This window comes from Cryptomeria japonica, chromosome 9 (genome assembly GCF_030272615.1).
Source record: "Cryptomeria japonica chromosome 9, Sugi_1.0, whole genome shotgun sequence".
In the NCBI taxonomy this organism is placed as follows: Eukaryota; Viridiplantae; Streptophyta; class Pinopsida; order Cupressales; family Cupressaceae; genus Cryptomeria; species Cryptomeria japonica.
The window spans coordinates 681,408,268-681,426,968 of NC_081413.1; the positions used below are offsets into that span (position 1 = coordinate 681,408,268).

Sequence of the window (18,701 nt, forward strand, 5' to 3'; positions counted from 1 at the left end):
ATTTCTATCATCATACTTACAGCACAACTGCTTCCTTGTGATCTCTTCTTATGAAGTCAGCTTACTCTCTATTTGGCAGTTATTAGCCTAAATGCAGTCTCTGCTCTCTGTCAGTGATTACAAATGTTTGCTTATGGGTCATGCCTTCTTTACTGACTCTTGCTCTTTGTAAGGTTTCTCACCTTCTCCAATTTTCGCTTCTCTCATAAGGAAATTATTTGTCTGTAAACAATTTAAAATATATATCTACTTTTAAAAAATTAGGGTAAAAAAAAAGACTCAATTTATAAGTCACAAAGATAAAACACATCACACAATTGAAAGATCGATTATTCTGTTATAATAAAAGAGCTGTAGGGAGGGGCCTCAATAATTATTTCATAGTGATAGTTAAATTTGAATATATATTGGAATTGTTGTATATTCCAAATGTGACGAAAAACATTGATGATATATATATATATACTGAACTCTCCATTTAATTTCTATAGGAACATCATGCTAGCAAACATCAATATATTCTGAATTCTGCAATCAATTTCTATCACACCACCATGCTAGCAAATATCAACCATGTTTTGTTCATTAATCATGCTTATGCTCTTACTTGGTTCATTGTGTAATGGTTTTCCCTTTTATTAGACTGCTTTGTTTTTAAAGAGCTAATCATATTGTGACGTCTAAATGATCAATCAACTATCATGAAAAAAATTATCAGACATCTAGTTTGAATATGGTTAATCACTCCAGCCATATTAGCAGGAATAAAACAAAAACAAAAACAAAAACAAAAATTCAAGTCTCTAAGGGGACAAAGCACTCTGATAAACATGTTATAGAAGGAAATCAAGTTAAATATCTGAAACTATTTTCTCTTAAAAAGGATTTGAGGATAAACCCATATATATTCACAGGCAGTTTTACTGTTTCATGTGATTACTATATCAGAGAGAGTCAACTTTTTCCGTGGATTAATCTGTATATCCTTTGGCAATGACCTTAATTTCACATGAAGAATGTTCACTTTAACAGAATCTGTGTAGAGCACCTATAACACATAACCATACACATCTTGGTCTAGAATATTGCAAGTGTCTTGGACTGTAAAATAATACTTTTCATTAATTTTTTGCAAAATTTATTACAGAATTTTTTTCCATGGATATGCAGATCAAGCCAGATTTTATATTAACAGCATTTTAAGAGTTTCTGGAGATCCTACACATATGGCAGCTTCTTTAACCGATCCAAAGCTAAGAATAATTTCAACAAATACCAATTCTAATGTGGCATGCCAGCAATTAGAATTCAATTAAATATATATACTCCAATGTCAAAACAACCTTTATACTCTGAGAAATGATACATTTACAATCATATATGTACTCAAGCAGCACAGAAAAGAATGTATGTTGTGAATCAATACCCATGGTTTCTGGTGTCATGACAGAAACAGTTCATCAATTAGCGTATTAAAACAAAACAGAAAACAAATGAAATGACAGATATATCATTTAATATCACTTACAATTGCTTCAATTAAGTTGACATAAGGTGGTGGCATTGGGTGTGTCCACATCTTCCTCCTTAGTCACAATCTCAATCCAGGTGGAATTTTTGACAGGATAAAGTTTGACTGGATTGATAGCATTCACTCTCAATCTAGTCATACGAGAAGGTACCATAGGCATGACAAGAACTGATGAAGCATTGATTCGGTCTTGCCCTAAGCCCATAAATATTGTACATGCAGTCTACATGACATTGAAAAGGAAATAATATTTAGATTGCATCAACTTACCATTAGTTTTGGAGTAAAAGAAATTTTACATAAAATTCTTGATTTTCAAATTACAAAACTAACACAATAATGTAAAACATTTGGAAGATGGTCCATAAAATGAAAAGAAGGGATTAAATAAGGCTACTTATCATGGAATACGTCAAGAGTTAAAAAAAAATTGCAACTATTATTCTATTAAACATTAAAAATAAAGGATGAAATATGGCCCATGAACATGCATATAAAAAAGCATGGAAGAGGGGAATAACATGCAAACATGATTTTCATGTTATAGGCCCATAAAATAGAAAAGAACTAGAAGGGTTAAAATATGGCTAATTTATCATGGCCTGCATCACTGGTGAAACCAATTAACTTCTATTAAACATTAAAAACTACTGGGTTACTAGTTTTCCTTCACCCGGAACCTAAGACTCTTTGAGCTAGTAAGGTTCCCAAAGAACAGCGTATGAGGGATTTCCCTTTCACTAGCCATATCCTATTATCCAATTGGATTCTATGTGAGTTTTACATGTGAAAAAACAGATATATTCCTTCTTGGGTAGTAACAAGGCTTAGTGATGGATCTCTGAACATGGTGTTGGATGTAGATCTTCAGATCTTCTCTACAAAGGAGGGGTGTAACCAAGAGAAGTTGGTACCTTCTGAATGGGGGGGTGTAGGAGGAGAGGAGGCCATGGCCTCTTCAAGGGAGCTCTGAAAGAGCTTTCAGCCAAAAGAAAAGGGAAGGACATAAGAGGAATCAACGACTTGGTGAATGTAAGGAAGGAAGGAGGAAATTTAAATCAAATGGACTCTAAAAATTCTTGATAACCAAAGAATTTGTTGTTTACGATATTGAGATAACAGCTGTCTATAAGAAAAAGCAAGGCCAATTCCATGTCAAATTACACACCAAACACAAAAAAAAAAAAAAATTAAAAACAGTTGATCTAGGCACTGTTTAAGGAGAAAACATAACAAATTCCCACCTTTAATATAGTACAAGTAATGAAATAATAGAAATCACCTTGGCCTTTTCTACAAAACTTGTGGCATCTGTAAGCAGAGTCTGCACAAAAGACCCTCCCTCTTTTATTTCTCTTTGTTCTGCTTGTAATTCATATGACCTATGATTCGCAACCAGAAAAAATATTTATCTTGGCCTATGAACGTATTCAAAACAAATACACATTTTTATTGAATTTACCTATTTATAGTGTCCATCAAAGGTGAAGACTCTTGAGCTGATGACGAGGGCTGTTTTGCTTCAGAACCTACATAAAATTGATTGCATCATAGGGATTCTCATTGAGATTCATATAGACAAGTATTAAACAACTTCCCAACCATATTATTCACAAAGACCATATTTTCAAGAAAAGTAAAGTGAAAAGAAGATTTTTTTATAATATCTGCAACCTCTAAATGATTTATAACTGGGAACATATAATGACAGAACATATGTGTAAAGTGATCAGTTTTCTTCCGTTAGTTATAAAAGTATTTTAGCTCCTAGAGACTCAACACTTATCATTATCACAGGTAAACATCTCCAATTGCTAGTGCCATGTCTGAATATTTATTTATACTAAAAAAGAAAAACTATAGCACAAGCCACTTAAGAAAAAAAAGGTTTTGTCACATGAAAATCTAAATTTCAAAAATGTTCCTTTGAGATTGTCATTTTATCTCTCAGAAACATCTGTGAAAATCAAACACCCAAAAAGTTCTTCACTCTGTGTTTATCAATTGACCTGAAAGGCACATACTGATCGAGGCAGCACGTCAACACATAATTTTGATATAATATCAAAAACTAGCGAGTCAGTATGCTAGGAATGCAGTTTTCCCATTGCAATAAACACACAATGTCATTTAGAACCACAACATGTGTCAGAAATCTTAATTTGTGCTACAAAATGATGACTAAAACGCTTAGATGAAGGTCTTCAGTATGCTTACTCACATTTCAATCATCAAAAAATGGCTCTGTAGGGGCCCACCTCAAAATATGAAAAACAATGAAAATTCAAACAAAAAAAGGTTTCCTGAGTGTTTTGATGAGTTCCAGGTCATAACATTTCTCTTTCCATCCTAGGGAAGAACTTGTCACATGACCTTTGAGATTAAGGAGGAGAATTGCTTCACATTTTATTTGCTTTCTTCCATGCTCTGAGAGTAACATTTGAATACAGAAGAGAACGTAGCTACAGTGTGACACATCTCTTCTTTGTATAGATTGCTAGCATCTTATATTGATTCATCATTACAATATCACTTTGTTTAGATTTTAATATTGGTCTTCTCTTTCAGTAATATCTGCTTTATTTTGAATAATGTTACGATAGGCATAATCCAGTATTTAGCATGTTTGCCACTTGATTATTCCCATCAAAACAAGGTCACATGTCTATATAGGCAGTATCATTGTTCCAAAACTCATTGGGAACTTGCCCAACCAATGAGTACTTGTAAGCCAGAAGTGCCCAATAAGTAAATAGGTAACCAAGATTTTGGCAAGTACTCACCAAGTTACTCACCAGAAAACTCACGAGTCCATACCAGAAACTCACCCAATATGTCAAATATATAGCCACAACTTAAAACAAACTATGTTCCCAAAAGTTTCCAAGATGGGGATGGAAGGAAATGGGAGACCGTGTTTCCAAGATGATGGGTGTAAGAGGTCTTTTTTTAGGGAATGGCAATTATAAATAGGGAAATTTTGAGAATATAAAAAATTTCAAATATTCATATGATAAGTCATTCACCATAGTCATTATTATTATATACCCATATTATGAAACATTAAAGTTAAATTGAGAATTCATGAGTCGAGACAAATTAACAAAATTTCAATGTATTTGAGTTTTCATTGCCAAAGTGCATAAACAACAAAAATGAAAAGGCCAAAAGGATACAACAACAAAACAACAATATAGACAACTAGGTCTATTGTTGCTAGGCCCCTACCTCATCTTTGCCTAAATCAAAATAATACTCTAGATTCAAGACACTGCCAATAAGAGTGATTGTATCAAATTGAACTACAACCAATCCCTCCTATGCCTCCTCATCTATGCAGCATCTTTGAGATCAACATCACACCTCAAAGCTAGAATCTATTGATGCTCAAGAGTTTACAAATCCTAAAGTCACAAAGCACTATGAACCACCACAAATTTCTCCACTCGTCGAAAGGTAAGCCTATTCCTCTTGACTGAATGAATCAAGTTCTATGTAAACCAATTCCTCTTTACAACAAAGGAGTTGACAAGTTGTGAAAGGAGGCAAATAGCAAGCATCCTCAACTTTATTGCTTCCTTGTCATGACATGTTCACCATTCGATAGGGTCAAATTAAACTAATGTAGCTCTATTTGTCCTCATCTCTACTTTGTTGAACGTGGACCATGAAGATTGACTGTTGTGACCATTTCACACATCGCCCCATTAAAATGGGGACCCCCTCTTTTTGCTTTTGTTTTGCCTGTTCTTCTCTCTGCTTTTAGGGTTTTGAGTAAGTGAGTGAGTCGTCTGGACTAGGGTTAAGCCTTAGGGTTTCCTTTTTTGATGTTTTCAAGCCGAAGTCCAGTCCAATTTTGAAAGATTATTGAGCATCCTCGCGTAGATTGCAATTTTGGAATAGGATGAGCCTGCCAGGAGGTCAAGTATGTCTCAGGATAAGTCCAGTCAAGATTTTGAGGGCAAATTCAAGTTAGGTCTAAGTGATAGCATTTTGATGATTAAATTATGCATTTTGTCTGGGTGAATTTTGACCAAATTTTGGAAGTAAGGTAACCAATTCCTGGCCTTGGAGACGACCTAGCCCTGCATGATGAAGTGATCTGAAGACCTAGATTTTGATATTTTAACTCCAAAAGGGCAAAATCGCTCCTGTCCCTCTCCCAGGGACCAGGGCGAAATTGATATTTTGTGCATTTTGGTTATTGACTTGTTTTATTTGCTTTTTGCAGGGTCGCCAAGAGAGACAATCGAGCATGAATTGAAGATTTTGAAGATTTTGAAGACTCAAAAATGACATGTTTTTAAGGTTTAAGGCCAAATAGCTCCTGTCCCTTGCTGAAGGACCAAGGCGAAATGGCTTATTTAGATCATTTTTGGCCTTAGTTGATCGAACTGAAACATCAAGGACGCAATGAAGGATGAAATAAGCGTGAAGGAGTATCCAGACTCGGTCGTTGGCAATGAAGGGTTGAAATTAAGGCCTAGCAAGACAAGGCGCTCCTGTCCCTCTCCCAGGGACCAGAGCGATTTTTCTCAAACACACCTTCTTGGACATTTTTGGATTTTGACTTTTGTTCATAGCTTGCAAAATGATGGTATCTTCCCCAACAAAGGAAATTTGAGATGAAAAATGTGGAGACTTGACCTTGAGGACAAAAATCGCTCCTGTTCCTCACTGAAGGACCGGAGCTTGATCTTCAAATTTGCACTGTCCTTGCAAGATCAAGACGATTTTATGATTTGAAGAGACCAAGGAAAGCATGATTTATCCATTGAATATAATTTGGAAGACTGACAAAGGACGGATAAGCATGGGTGTGCAAAATCGCTCCTGTCCCTCACTGAAGGACCGGAGCTTGAATTCCTAAATTGCATTGTCCTCACAAGATTTAAATGATTTCGCGATTTGAGGAGGACAAGGAAAGTTTGTTTTGCTCGTTGAATATAACTTGAATAGGCCACAAAAGAGAAAATCAACCCAAAATTGCCTAGGCGCTCCTGTCCCTCTCCCAGGGACCAGAGCGATTTTCAAAGGAAGCTCCTGTCCCTCACTCAGAGACCAGAGCGATTTTCTCAAGAGACGAGTTTTGGGCAAAGGAAAAGCAAGTTTCGAGTTTGAGATGAAGGAAGGGAGGCGTGATCACCCCGTTGAAGATAATTTTGAAAGTTGGCGAAATGCAAGTGAGCTTATAGATGCAAGATCGCTCCTGTCCCTCTCCAAGGGACCAGGGCGAAATATAGATTGTCCAGCCTCCCTCTCCGAATTTGGACAAGTCCGAGCCTAGACACATAATGGCAATGATATTTGGAATGCCTCAAAGAAGAACAAAGTTGCAAAGACCACAAGCATTTGATGAAATTGGCTAAGGCGCTCCTGTCCCTCTCCCAGGGACCAGAGCGAAATCTTCAAATTTGCCTGATTGCCTAACATTTTGAAGTACTACTGTCGTTTGCAAGACTCAAGATGGGATAAGGAACAATATTTTACGCCTTGAAGAGAATTCGATGTTGATATGATTAAGGATTTGTGCCATGGACTAAAATTCGCTCCTGTCCTTCACTGGAGGACCAGGGCGATTTCTATAAAATCAAGCATCTCCCTCCAGAATCACGCCAAGGCAAGGTTTTACGAAATGAGAAACGCCTTTTGGAAAACGATGGACAAGGAAACATCCACAAGAATTGACAATTTTTGGCTCAAGTATAAAATTCGCTCCTGTCCTTCACTGGAGGACCAGGGCGAAAATCCTTAGAAGAGCTCGTTTTGTCTTGAGAGGGCAAATTGAACATGCATTGAGCGAACAATAGAGATCATTGATTGCCCCACATCATAAATTGACAATTTGGAAAACGAGGATCAAGGACAAAAAGATGAAATCGCTCCTGTCCCTCACCAAGGGACCAGGGCGAAAATGGTTCTAAGGAGCATTCATTCAAAAAATTGGATAGATCAAACTCAAAGTCACGAATGAAAACCCCATTTTGGACATAAAGGAAGAAATTTCGAACGTAAAAGGCAAGAAGTATGAGGTCTAGAATTAAATCGCTCCTGTCCTTCAGTAAAGGACCAAGGCGAAATTGCTTTAAAACAGGTTCCCTCCAAAGATGAAATAAATTAAACCCCAAATGCCAAGCAAGAATGTTATTTTGGACATCCAAGATGAGACTTTGAACGTGAGAAGCGAGAGATACAAGGCCAAAATGAAGGGGCGCTCCTGTCCCTCTCCAAGGGACCAGAGCGATCTTGTTAATATCCATTATTTTCCATGCTTGGGCGCCAATGTCATTCAAATTGCATTAAATGCCAAGTTCGATAAAACCTTGAAACATTTTGAAATTAAATTGACATTTAATAAGTGCGCATGGTATTTAATAATTAATTTAAGCCTTTAAAAAATCGAAAATTTTAATTATAAAGGCATTTTAAATTAATTAATATTAAATAAATTTAAGAAAGAGCGCTTGGGGGGTATTATTTTAATATTATTTATGAAGTCGGCCTCTTCTTTTATTTTATTTTGTTTATTTTTTGGCCTATTTTCCAAGTCGGCCTATGGGGATTGCAATGGTGAGCGCCTATATATGGGAGGTGCTTTGAGGCATTTTAATCCATCATTCAATCATTGTCTACATGCGATTTGGGGAAGCATTAAAAGGTGCGAATTTTGATCCAAGGAGAAGTGCGAACTTTGCTAGAGGTTAGAAGTAGAGCGAATTTTCCATAAAGCATTGAAGGCTAAGGGTGGTGAAATTGCTAGAGGAAGCTCACGTTGAAGACTTCGATCCACATTTTGCCTAGCAAACTTGCTTAATTTTGCATCGTTTTTTAGAGTTAGTTCTCAAAGAGGGGTATGGTGAAGATTTTCCTAGCCTAATTTTGAAATTTTGAAATTTTGAATTTCCAATTGCATAATCGTATTTAGGAAATGATAATTCAAAGACTTATCATGAAGTTTCCTAAATTTTAAAACTTTAATCCAGTCTATATTTCTACGTTCCAAGGTATATTGCTCATTATGAAATGTTATGTAGGTGCTAAGATGGCGACCCCAAAGGCAGGAGCATCCAGCAGTCGTCCGGCTCTCATGAAGGAAGATCAAAGGAATGAAGAAATGGAGACCAAGATCGTGTCAAAGTGGAGCAACATTGGAGATACCAACTTGGGAAACTTCAGTGTGAAGAAGTTTCGAGAGGTCCCTTACATTGGGAAGCCATCACCTGTTGCGAGGAGAATAATTGAAAGTGGCATTATCAAGGCGGCCGGCTTCCCTCCAGCAATCCAGTGCCATGAGCTGATGATCGAGTGTGCCCGCCATTACGACCCACAGTCAAGATCGATAATGTCCAAGGAAGGAAACACTTTAGCTTATCTTTCAGAAGAGGCTATAAGTGAAGCTCTTCACCTACCAGAACATAAAGATATGATTTACAAAAGTTTGGAAGGAGCTAGATCCATGTACGAAGATGATCCAGACACTTGCTTGGGCATCATCAACAAGAATTGGTTACTCAAAAGTCGTCCTCGCCTGAGCAAGATTCCCAACACACCACACAGGATCGACTTCCAGGAGGAATACAGAGATTTGATAACCTTACTCAATCGAGTTACAGGGGCTCCTCAAGCCTTCTATTTTGAGAAGTGGATGTTCTTCTTCATCCAAGTGATAGTTCAAGGAAAAGGAACAATTCATTGGGCTAGAATTATTAGCCATTGTTTGGACGTGCAGTTGAGAAGACTGAAGGCTACCAAATCCTTCCACATGAGTTCATACATCATGTATGCCTTGATCAGGAGTTTTGAATATGCAGGACTACCTCACAGAGGAGTAATTGGAAGAGGACCTGGAGAAGTCAGAGTTTGTGATTCTTATGTTCATTTGCATCATCCACCAGGAAGCAACTACAAGTTAGTCAATGATACCTTCACAATGAACATCACCAGGACACTGCAAGGCGGGATTCACAATCGGATATCGCAAGAGGCACAAGAGCTTGTAAAGAGGTACGGTGCTTGGTTTATCCAATTCCAAAAGTTTACATCTATTAGAGTTCATGGATGTCCTTCACCTCCCTACATGTTGCCGAGATATCCGACAGACAGGATAGTGTTACTTGAAGTAACTAGACAGTTGGCAGCTTATGCGAAGGCATTTAGACATAGGCATGGAAATGGAATTCCTGTACCTATCATACTAGGAAATTCAGTTGAGGTATGTCCTAATGCTCCAGCTTTAGATGATGCAGAAAGAGAGTTGGCCTTATATTCTTTTTCATTCTTTTCATTGAGGGAGAATTTCGATCCTTATGGGTATATAGAGGAGACCATTGGTAGGAAGTACAAGCATGAATGTCAGGTAGAGGATTTTTGGATGAATCTCTCAGATGATTTAGAAGTGAAAAGAAAGATGCATTCAAGATTGCCTTTGGATTTCATCAGGAAATGCAAAGTTTATAGAGTGGCGGATCAAGCTCAGGACAGTGGCAGGCACCTCCAGTCATCTTATGATAGAGATGACAAGGCAGTAAAGATAGATTGGAACGAACTTGAGATTGTGGACTTAAAAACTTTGATGGCTCCAGTTTTGTCTTGTACTCGCAGATGGGTTGATGTGCAACATCAAAAGTTGAGAGAGCAAAATATATCTATGACTTTTACTTTGGAGGAAAGATCGACAGAAGGAGGGGCAAGCGCAAGTGAAGGCCATCCTCATCCTAGAAGCACAAGCGAAGGCAATCCTCACCCCAGAAGCGTAAGTGAAGGCAATCCTCATCCTAGAGGTGCGAAGAGGAAGGAAAGACCTGAGAAAAGAGAATCTTCCAAGAAGAAGCAAGAGGCCAATCGAGATCGCTCATCTGGCACATCTTCTCGACAAGAGAAGAGGACACTTGAAGTGGAGGAATCTATGGAATCAATGGTCCAGAATGATAAACATGAAGAAGGACAGGCATCTCAGCGTTCATCAAGTCAATCTCCCCAGGTCAATGAGCTACATGAAGACAAGAATGATGATGAAGCGACATCTCCTCTCCGGAAAGAAGAGCCATTGCCTAAAGAAATACAAGTTAGAGAGACGAGGTCTGCTATTCCAGATTGGTTGAAGGAGAGATTAACAAGGGTGATTGTGATCGAAGACGAAGATAATGTGATTGATTTAGATAGCCTTGTCGGAAATTCTCAGGGAGTAACAGAAAGGAGGAAGGCCACCAAAATGTCCAAGATGATCAGAGATGAGACAGGGTCCAGGAAGTTGCAGATAGCTACACCGGCAGTGGACAAGTACGAGGGTGAAATCCTTGCAGAAGAGTATGATGTAGAAACCATTGAGCTTGGTCCACTCACCACTGAGCAGGCAATGGATGAGGCAACTGATTTATTTGAAGCACTTAAAGATAAACTTAAGGAAGAAATGGAAAAGAGTAGAAAACTTGAGAGCGAGGTCCGTGCTTGGAGAGGCTACTTTAGGCACCTCAGTCAACCTTTGGGACGTCGGGATCCAGCAGTATCTCCTGTGCAAGCACTTCCCCTAGAATCAGTTGGTGAGGCAGAGAGAGTTAAGAGCTTGGTCCAGCTAATGAGCTCTTGGATTGACAAATCCCATACAGTTGCAATCGAGTTTGCAACAAGAATGATGCAGACCATTCATCGGGCTATCTAGGTCCTTGAGATCATCCACAACCTAATGATAACAGTAGCCGCTTTTGCTCATACTAAGGATGTTATCATTCCTGTTCTTCAAGTAATCAGGCAAACACCAAGGAAGACCTTAGCACAAGAAAAGATAATGGATGGAGGAGCTCATAATTTACTCCAGTGGTCTACTTTACTCCAGATGAAGGAAGTTCTTTTCGAAGACACCAGCGCCAAATGCAATCAAGTGGAGGAGGTCATCCATCCAATCTAGGACAAGGTGTTTGGGGTTTTATGTACTATTCTTGGCCGAAGAATCAAAGTTGAGACAGATGTGGATCTTCAAGAGTTGGAAGAAAGGGTCAAGGTCATCTTTTGCAAAGATGAGAATGTTATTACAGATGAGCAAAGAGATCAAATGTTTGCTACTATGCTCCTGATTGAGAAAATCAAAGAACTCGAACCTAAATGGGACGCAGCTCTTCTCAAGGCCTTTGATCAAATTATTCACTTGGAGGAACGAATGAGGAATCTTCCCGAGATTCCTATGGCTGAGATTGAAAGAATCATGTCTAGATTCATTGCATATGCTAAAAAGGAGCATTGGAAAGGGAACAAGGTTCTAGAAGAGAGGTTGTTATAGATGACATGGCACCTTAATTATCATTGGTCTATGTTTCCTAGATTTTTGTGCCAAATTAAATATTTGGCTATGCATTTAATATTGTTCAATAAAAGAGGAACTTTTGTAATAAAACCCTAATTAGGGTTTAGGTGTCAGAATCATAGCCGTTGATCTTCTTTTGATCTGGGCCGTTCATTGTAATTGGGGATGCTATTTATACCCTCATTCATTTTCATTTTGATATAGAATTAGAAAGAGAGAGCAATAAGAAATAGTTAGAAGTTTAGAGCTTTTGAGAGAAGAAAGTATTTGTAGCAAGATTGAGCTTTGAAGAAGGAATTTCAAGCAATTGTTGTCTATTTTGGCTTTGAGATCAATAAAATATTGAAGTTATGGTGTTTTATTGCAATTCTTGTGGCTATCTTCATGGTTGTTTGTTTTCTTGAATCATTCTCAATCGAAGTAGTATTTAAGTTTGAAGGACTAAGTGTTGGGCTTGACCTTTGGTGAGATTCACGTTCCAAACCACTAGCTTCTTGCTGATTGTAGGAACGCCTTGCGTGGTCAACTGGAGAGACTTGAATTGCTTAAACCTTCAATCGTCATTGAGCTTTGGATATGTGCCTTTGTGGTAGTGTCCATGATCCTTGATGAATTGAAAAATCATTTGTTACCTTAGAAGATCGCATCAATTTCAGTTGAGTTGTTATTTCATGGCAATATTGAAATTGGTAGAATCTTGCCAAGTCTAGCCTACATTGGGTCATTCTTAGGATTAGATTAGAATTTACCCCTTACGAACCTTACCTTTTGATCTTTTTGAGAACTTGTTAGTTTAGAGAAATCTTGTTCCTGCAGCTCGGATGACGTAAGGCCCCTTGATGAAACAGCATTCACAACGACCACTGGTGCTTATCCACACGTAGAGACCCTACATAAAAAAACATTGGAGTCACCCTGATTGATCCTTTTTTGCGACATCTTCAGCAATCAGAGGCTTTATTCAAGAGAGGATAAGGTACCCTTGGGTATTTTATTCTGTGTATGATTGTGTACAAAATACACGTCAACATTGACAAAGGCAATTTTCAAAGTAAAGATGCCTCCTCAATGCTATAAATCTTTTGAAGGGCCTTCATTAACCCTCATTTCACCTCTTAATCATAACAAAGAGGCATTGTCCTAATCCTTGGTGCACAAAATAACTATATGTGTATGTGTTGTATCATTTTCTTAGTAAATAAAACAGAAATTCCTATATTTTAAGGATCTTCATACTTTTTAGGAAGTAAGCCTGAGTTTTTTAGTGCCCCTACTGATCTCCCTAGATGTCTTCTATTCTACCTCAGTTTTTGTTTGGTGAAATTTAGTAATATTGAAGATTTTAATGGGTGATTATGACTAGAGCAGGGCTCTGTGAGATCTGGTCCTATTTTCCTGGCTACATTTGAGGAGAATGCACACTTTGGACTGTGGCATGCATATGGTCATTGGATGCAGTTTTAAGTTTTTTGATTTGGGTTTTACTTTTCAACACTCTAGGTATCAACAAGATGCCAACCAATTTATAATGTTTATCTTTGGGAAAAGGACTTTAATTCAAATTCATGTCATTTTGGATGCATTAGAATTTTGCCTTAAGACTCAAGGACAGACTCTAATGTCTAATGTTGTGACATTCAATATTAAATGGTGTCAGTTTTAATAAATTAGACGTATTTTCTAAGGTGGGAGTTTCCAAGTAATTTTTATGACTTGGTGGATAAATTTGTTTTGAGAGAATGAGGGATCTTTGCATTTGGGAGAAAATATATTCTATTCTTCTTTGGGGCTGCCATGTAACAGCAGAAACTGGCAGATTTGAGGACGAAAAAATGTTGCACTTTGTGACTAATTTGGCTAGTGTTTTGCTTGGGAAAGTTTATAAGCAGATCTGGTCTCGATTCTTGCATTGTAAAATGATCTTTCCCCTCTATCTACATCAACATTCTGGGTTTTTAGGGTCATATCAATGACCAGCCTACTCTACTTTTCTAAAAAAACTTCATCATTCAATGGATGCAAATAAAAGTTAATTCTTTTCAGTTTACTGCATACTTATATTGGTGTAATTCTCCTTGCATTGTATCCTATTGAAATGATGAAAAGTACAAAAACAATAGCACTGCTCAGAAATTCTGCTTTTGTTTTGGAAATTGCACGTTAGTGTGTATTTGGCTAGGCGTTTTTACAAAGCTCCTCCCATCTCCATAAAATTTTGATTTTCAACTGCAAGCAACGCTTCAAGGACAATAACATTTTCTCTACTAGATCTAAAACTCTTGATTCCTTTGACTTTTCAAAAAGTTTCCTCGAGTAATTTTTATTATTATTTCCAATAAACTTCTATCTATGACTTTAGTCAATAATGTGGTACTTATATTGGATAGGGATAGATGCAAGGAAATTTTAAGAAGATAGGTCTTGGGGCTAAGGGATTTTCAATAGTTTCCATAACTAGGAATTGCTCAAGGGATTCTTCAAGTTATTAACAGTTCACCAAGGAAAATACATGTTGGTTGAATATTTTGTACACTTGGGGAAATATACAAAATTGTGGTTTCAACCACAACACGTGAGTAAAAATCTCCTAATTAAGGGAAGGCTCCCCCTATCTAACTACAACTTTGAAAATAAAATAAGATGGGACAGCAATCTTTCTTCTTCTTTCAAGAAAGACAATATCCTTTTCTCTTCACAGAAAAGGATAGCAATTGAATATAAACAGCAATAACCACTTTCAAATGAAATGAGAGAAAGGAAATGAAGTTTCCTGAAAGCGCAAAGACTTCCGTCACTTCCTTTGGGACGGGACGACAATATCAAGCTCAAAGACTTGATTATATGAAGTCCTATCTACCCTTTTCTACACTAATGCTATAAAGAACAAGTTATGATAGCTCAAAGACTGAAATACCTTATTCTATTCTTCTTTAAAACAATGAGAAGTAGCGTAAGCTCAAAGACTCAGCTATTTCCCACACAATCTAATTCTGAATTCTATTTAAGAACAAGTGTAAGAACAAAGGCTTACAGCTTTTTCCAATAGAACTTCTACTTTAACTAAATTAATCTTCAATACTTGCAGCTCAAAGACTGCAAATCAAATTCGATTAAGCTCTCAAAGAAACACTTGCAAAGAAGGAAATATGGAACATCAACTCAAGAATGTAGCACAAAGACTCAAAGCTTGAGTAATTTTCTTCTATTCCTTTCAATCTTTCAATTTACACATAAAAGCTCAAAGACTTCTTTGTTGCAAATTTAGCAGAGTTTTTGCTTGTTTTCCAAAAGATAAAAATTACAATAGACCCCTCAAGTATTTATAGAAGAGGAGCCTTGAGAAAAAGGTGGGAGTATCTTAACTAACTTGAGAGATTCTCTCAACCACCAAGACTTATTCAATAACTAACTAAGATTTATTCCAACTATAGTCCTAATTGAACACAACTTGTAGTTGTCTTACATGTAATTACAAAAGTGCAAGTAATGTGTTAACTTGCGTTTTACAAAAATACTTTTACATGTAACTTGTCGAAAGGAAAACTACAAGTAAAGATTACAAAAGTGGGAAAATACAACTAAGTGTTGAAAAACACTTAAGTTGCAGCACATGAAGACATGAATCCTTTAAACTTCTGGATGATCATTTGTAGTTCCTCAGGGTCCGGTTCATAGGTGTTCTTGGCAACAACCATGGTCTTCACGATAGTATCATGACACCGAAGGAGCGCACAGCTGTTTTTATCCAGGATGGATTGGATTTCATGCAAAAAGACTTGGTGTTTCATCAACATTTGAATTGAAGCGGCCGAGAATTGTTTGCTCCTCCATTCATTATGAATCCTCATCTGTAAATCAGACAAAACTTCTTCTAGAATCAGCTCTCCATCCTGACTTAATATGTTGCAAGAGGCCCTTTCACAATGTGAGACAATATCTCGGAAAACTTCACCCCAAAATCTCTTTGCATCACCGATCTCCTCAATGAGGGATTTAAGAACAAGGGCCTTGTTTTCCAGAAGCTCTTCAAATTCCAAGTACATAACCTTGGAAGAAATGATGGCATGCTCCTGTAAAACACTTTCCAGATTCTTTTTGAAAGTATCAGAAGTCTGATCCAGTTTCTCCTCAATGGTTTCTAACTTAGACATCATCTGAAAAATGTCGTTCATTACCTGTGCACATAGATCATGAAGCTGATCAACCGAGGAATCCAGTGCTTGTACCTTCTGAGCAGCCCTTTCCACTCCACGAATTGATTCTTGGGAACCAAAAGAACCTATGGAGTTTCTCCCTTCAGCAGCAGGTTTTGTGATTTTATGAATGGCTGCCATAAGTTGTCGGTTTTCCTCTTCTAGCTTGTCTTTCTTTGCTAGAAGTTCATCACACCTTTGTACCAACGAAGCTACGGAAAACTGAGCATCATGTTTAATGACCTCATGCGTTTGTTTGGCCAACTCTATCCTTGTAACCTTATAATCAACAGCTGACATTTCTTCAAGTGGCTTATCTGCAATGGGTTCTACAATTTCAGCTACCTTCATCTTGTTGCTGCAACAGTTACTCTGGAGATAGTCTTGGCCTTCTTAGCAACTTTGGATCTGGACTGTTTTAGTTGCTGATAATCAAAGGCATCAGGTGAGATTTCTTGCTTCTTCCTTTTTGGAGTAAAAGAGCTAAGCCATGGAGGCAAAGTCATCAATTCTCCTTCTGTAGCAGCTGTAGGCAAAGGAGAAGCAGTTTTTGTTTGAATCACCGTGGTCATCCTGGGAGGAATATTTGTTTGGACAACGACCACGGTTTGCTCAGTTACCAATGGGCATGAAGATTGCCTCATAAACTCTTCAAAATCAAAAGTGGAAATATCAATTTCTGACAACTGGATGCAAGTAGGAATATCCTCAGGAACTTCCAACACACTCTTTTGTTGATGATTAGGAGGTGGCTCGTATGCTGAAATGGGAATGACATTCTGAGGAGATTCATCCACATGCAAATCAGGAGGAGAAAGAGGCGTCTCAATGGAAACTGGAGGAATGATCTCATGAGGCGAGTCTGAAACTGGAGACTTAGGAGCATCATCAGATTGTTGCCCCTCTTCTAGATTATCTAGATCAACCACCTAAACATGAAACCGTGATTTTTCCTTCCCACGAACTGTTGTTTCCTCAGGAGGAAGCACTACTGCCCAACTAACTCACAACTTGATCCTCGTGCCCGAAGACGATGCACCTTCCTTATTGTCAACCTGAATCTCAGACTTACGTCCAAGAGGCCCCGTAGAATCATCTTCTTTTCCAACCTTGATTTTTATAAGTCTAACAACATTACATTTCAGCCATGCATTGGTGTTAGCCAAGATAGGCTGAAATCTCTCAAGGATGGATACACACTCTTTGTGTGACCATTGAATCAAAGGAAGTGGAGCTTCCTCAACACTTCGTGAAATATACTTAGGATCAAGTACGTGTCCATCGTCAATCATCCCTTGTGGGATATCCACCAAGTTCAAATCAACAATTTGCTCAACAGTAAGCCTGCAATAATCCATCTTTAGAACCTCGACCTTCGTGCAGAGATCTATCCAAATATCCTCAATGCGATGCACGTGCACAAAGGATTTTTTGATCTTCTCCTTCATACCCCTGTAATCAAAATCAGCTCTAAGTTTAAACCTTTTGAGCTTAATTTCTTGCATTTCAGTCTCCATGGCCTTAGCTTTCACAGATGTGACAAGGGAATACCGGCCAATCTTCAATGGGTTTGTGGTAGAGATCTCCATTCCAACCTTGTGTTTAGCAGACTGAAAAGTGTGGACAGCCATGATCTGTCTTCCCAACTTCATAAGAATGATCTTGTCAGTCGAGTATCTAGGAAGCATATATGGCTAACCACCATAGCATCCAATTCTCATATAGGTGAAAGTGGGGAGCTGTAGAAACAAACATCCATATTCGCACACCCTTTCCCATGACTCATCTGATACTCTTTTGTTCCTCAGAGTTCTGTCAAACTGACACATGAAATATCCGAAGAATGCATCTTGGACTCTTCTGAAATGCAGTCTGTTGGGTCTCAAAGGCAACTGATCGTAATATTCCCAGACTGGTATAAGTGAGCGATCACCCTGGGTAGAAAGACCTGGAAAGTGTCTAAGTGATGCTGCCAAGTATACCAAATATGAGTTCATGTAGAAAATCATGGTGGAAGGAACTGCTGCAAGTTGTTCACACAAAGCATCGCTGATGACTTCTCCCCATGATATATGATGCGACTGCCTTATGAACATGATGAACTGGTACATCTATGGCTCAAAGACATTAGAATGCTCGAGGCCCATTATCCTGCTGAGAAGGGTTATGGTGTCTCCTATCTCCCATTTGAAATTGCAGCGGTACAACTTAGCCCACCTTGAGAAGGAGGCTCGTGACTCTTGGATCCACCTATTGATATGTTGTTTACAATCTTTTTCCCTTTTAACATAGTAATCAGCTGCACTTTCTTTGGAGATTTCCATGTAAACAGATGCGGGAGGTATTCTGAAAACCTTCTCGATTGTATCTACATCAAGACGGATTATTGCTTCACCATCATCATTTTTTATGACTCTTGTCTCTTTGTCAAAATGATGGGCACAGGCGAGAACAAATTCAGGTTCTATGGCAGCCACCGGGAAGGAAGATGCATGATGAATATGGCTGTCCAATAGCCGCTACATGTTATCTTGTGGGTTTTCCACCCTCTTGACAAATTCTGACATATCCATGTGCCCTATTTCTGTGTCTCTGATAGGATCCCAAGGGGAAGAAACTTGGGAAGGTGCCACCTCATTCTGATACTTGTCATACTTGTACTTCATCTTTTTTGAAACCG

General features: G+C 38.1%; 1 protein-coding gene across 4 annotated transcripts in view; it reads right to left on the minus strand.

Annotated features, from left to right (window-relative positions):
- Positions 1 to 1,096: 1,096 nt before the first annotated feature.
- LOC131073983 (probable magnesium transporter NIPA8) overlaps positions 1,097 to 18,701 on the minus strand; it is a 100,036-nt gene continuing 82,431 nt past the window's right edge. For all 4 annotated transcript variants that reach the window (XM_058010523.2, XM_058010526.2, XM_058010524.2 and 1 more), the window contains 4 exons: positions 2,994 to 3,060; positions 2,814 to 2,913; positions 1,529 to 1,754; positions 1,097 to 1,435 (listed from right to left, as the gene is read on the minus strand). In XM_058010523.2, coding sequence (XP_057866506.1) covers positions 1,536 to 1,754; positions 2,814 to 2,913; positions 2,994 to 3,060 — 386 coding nt within the window. In that variant the 3' untranslated portion in view covers positions 1,097 to 1,435; positions 1,529 to 1,535. The remainder of the gene's footprint in view (positions 1,436 to 1,528; positions 1,755 to 2,813; positions 2,914 to 2,993; positions 3,061 to 18,701) is intronic.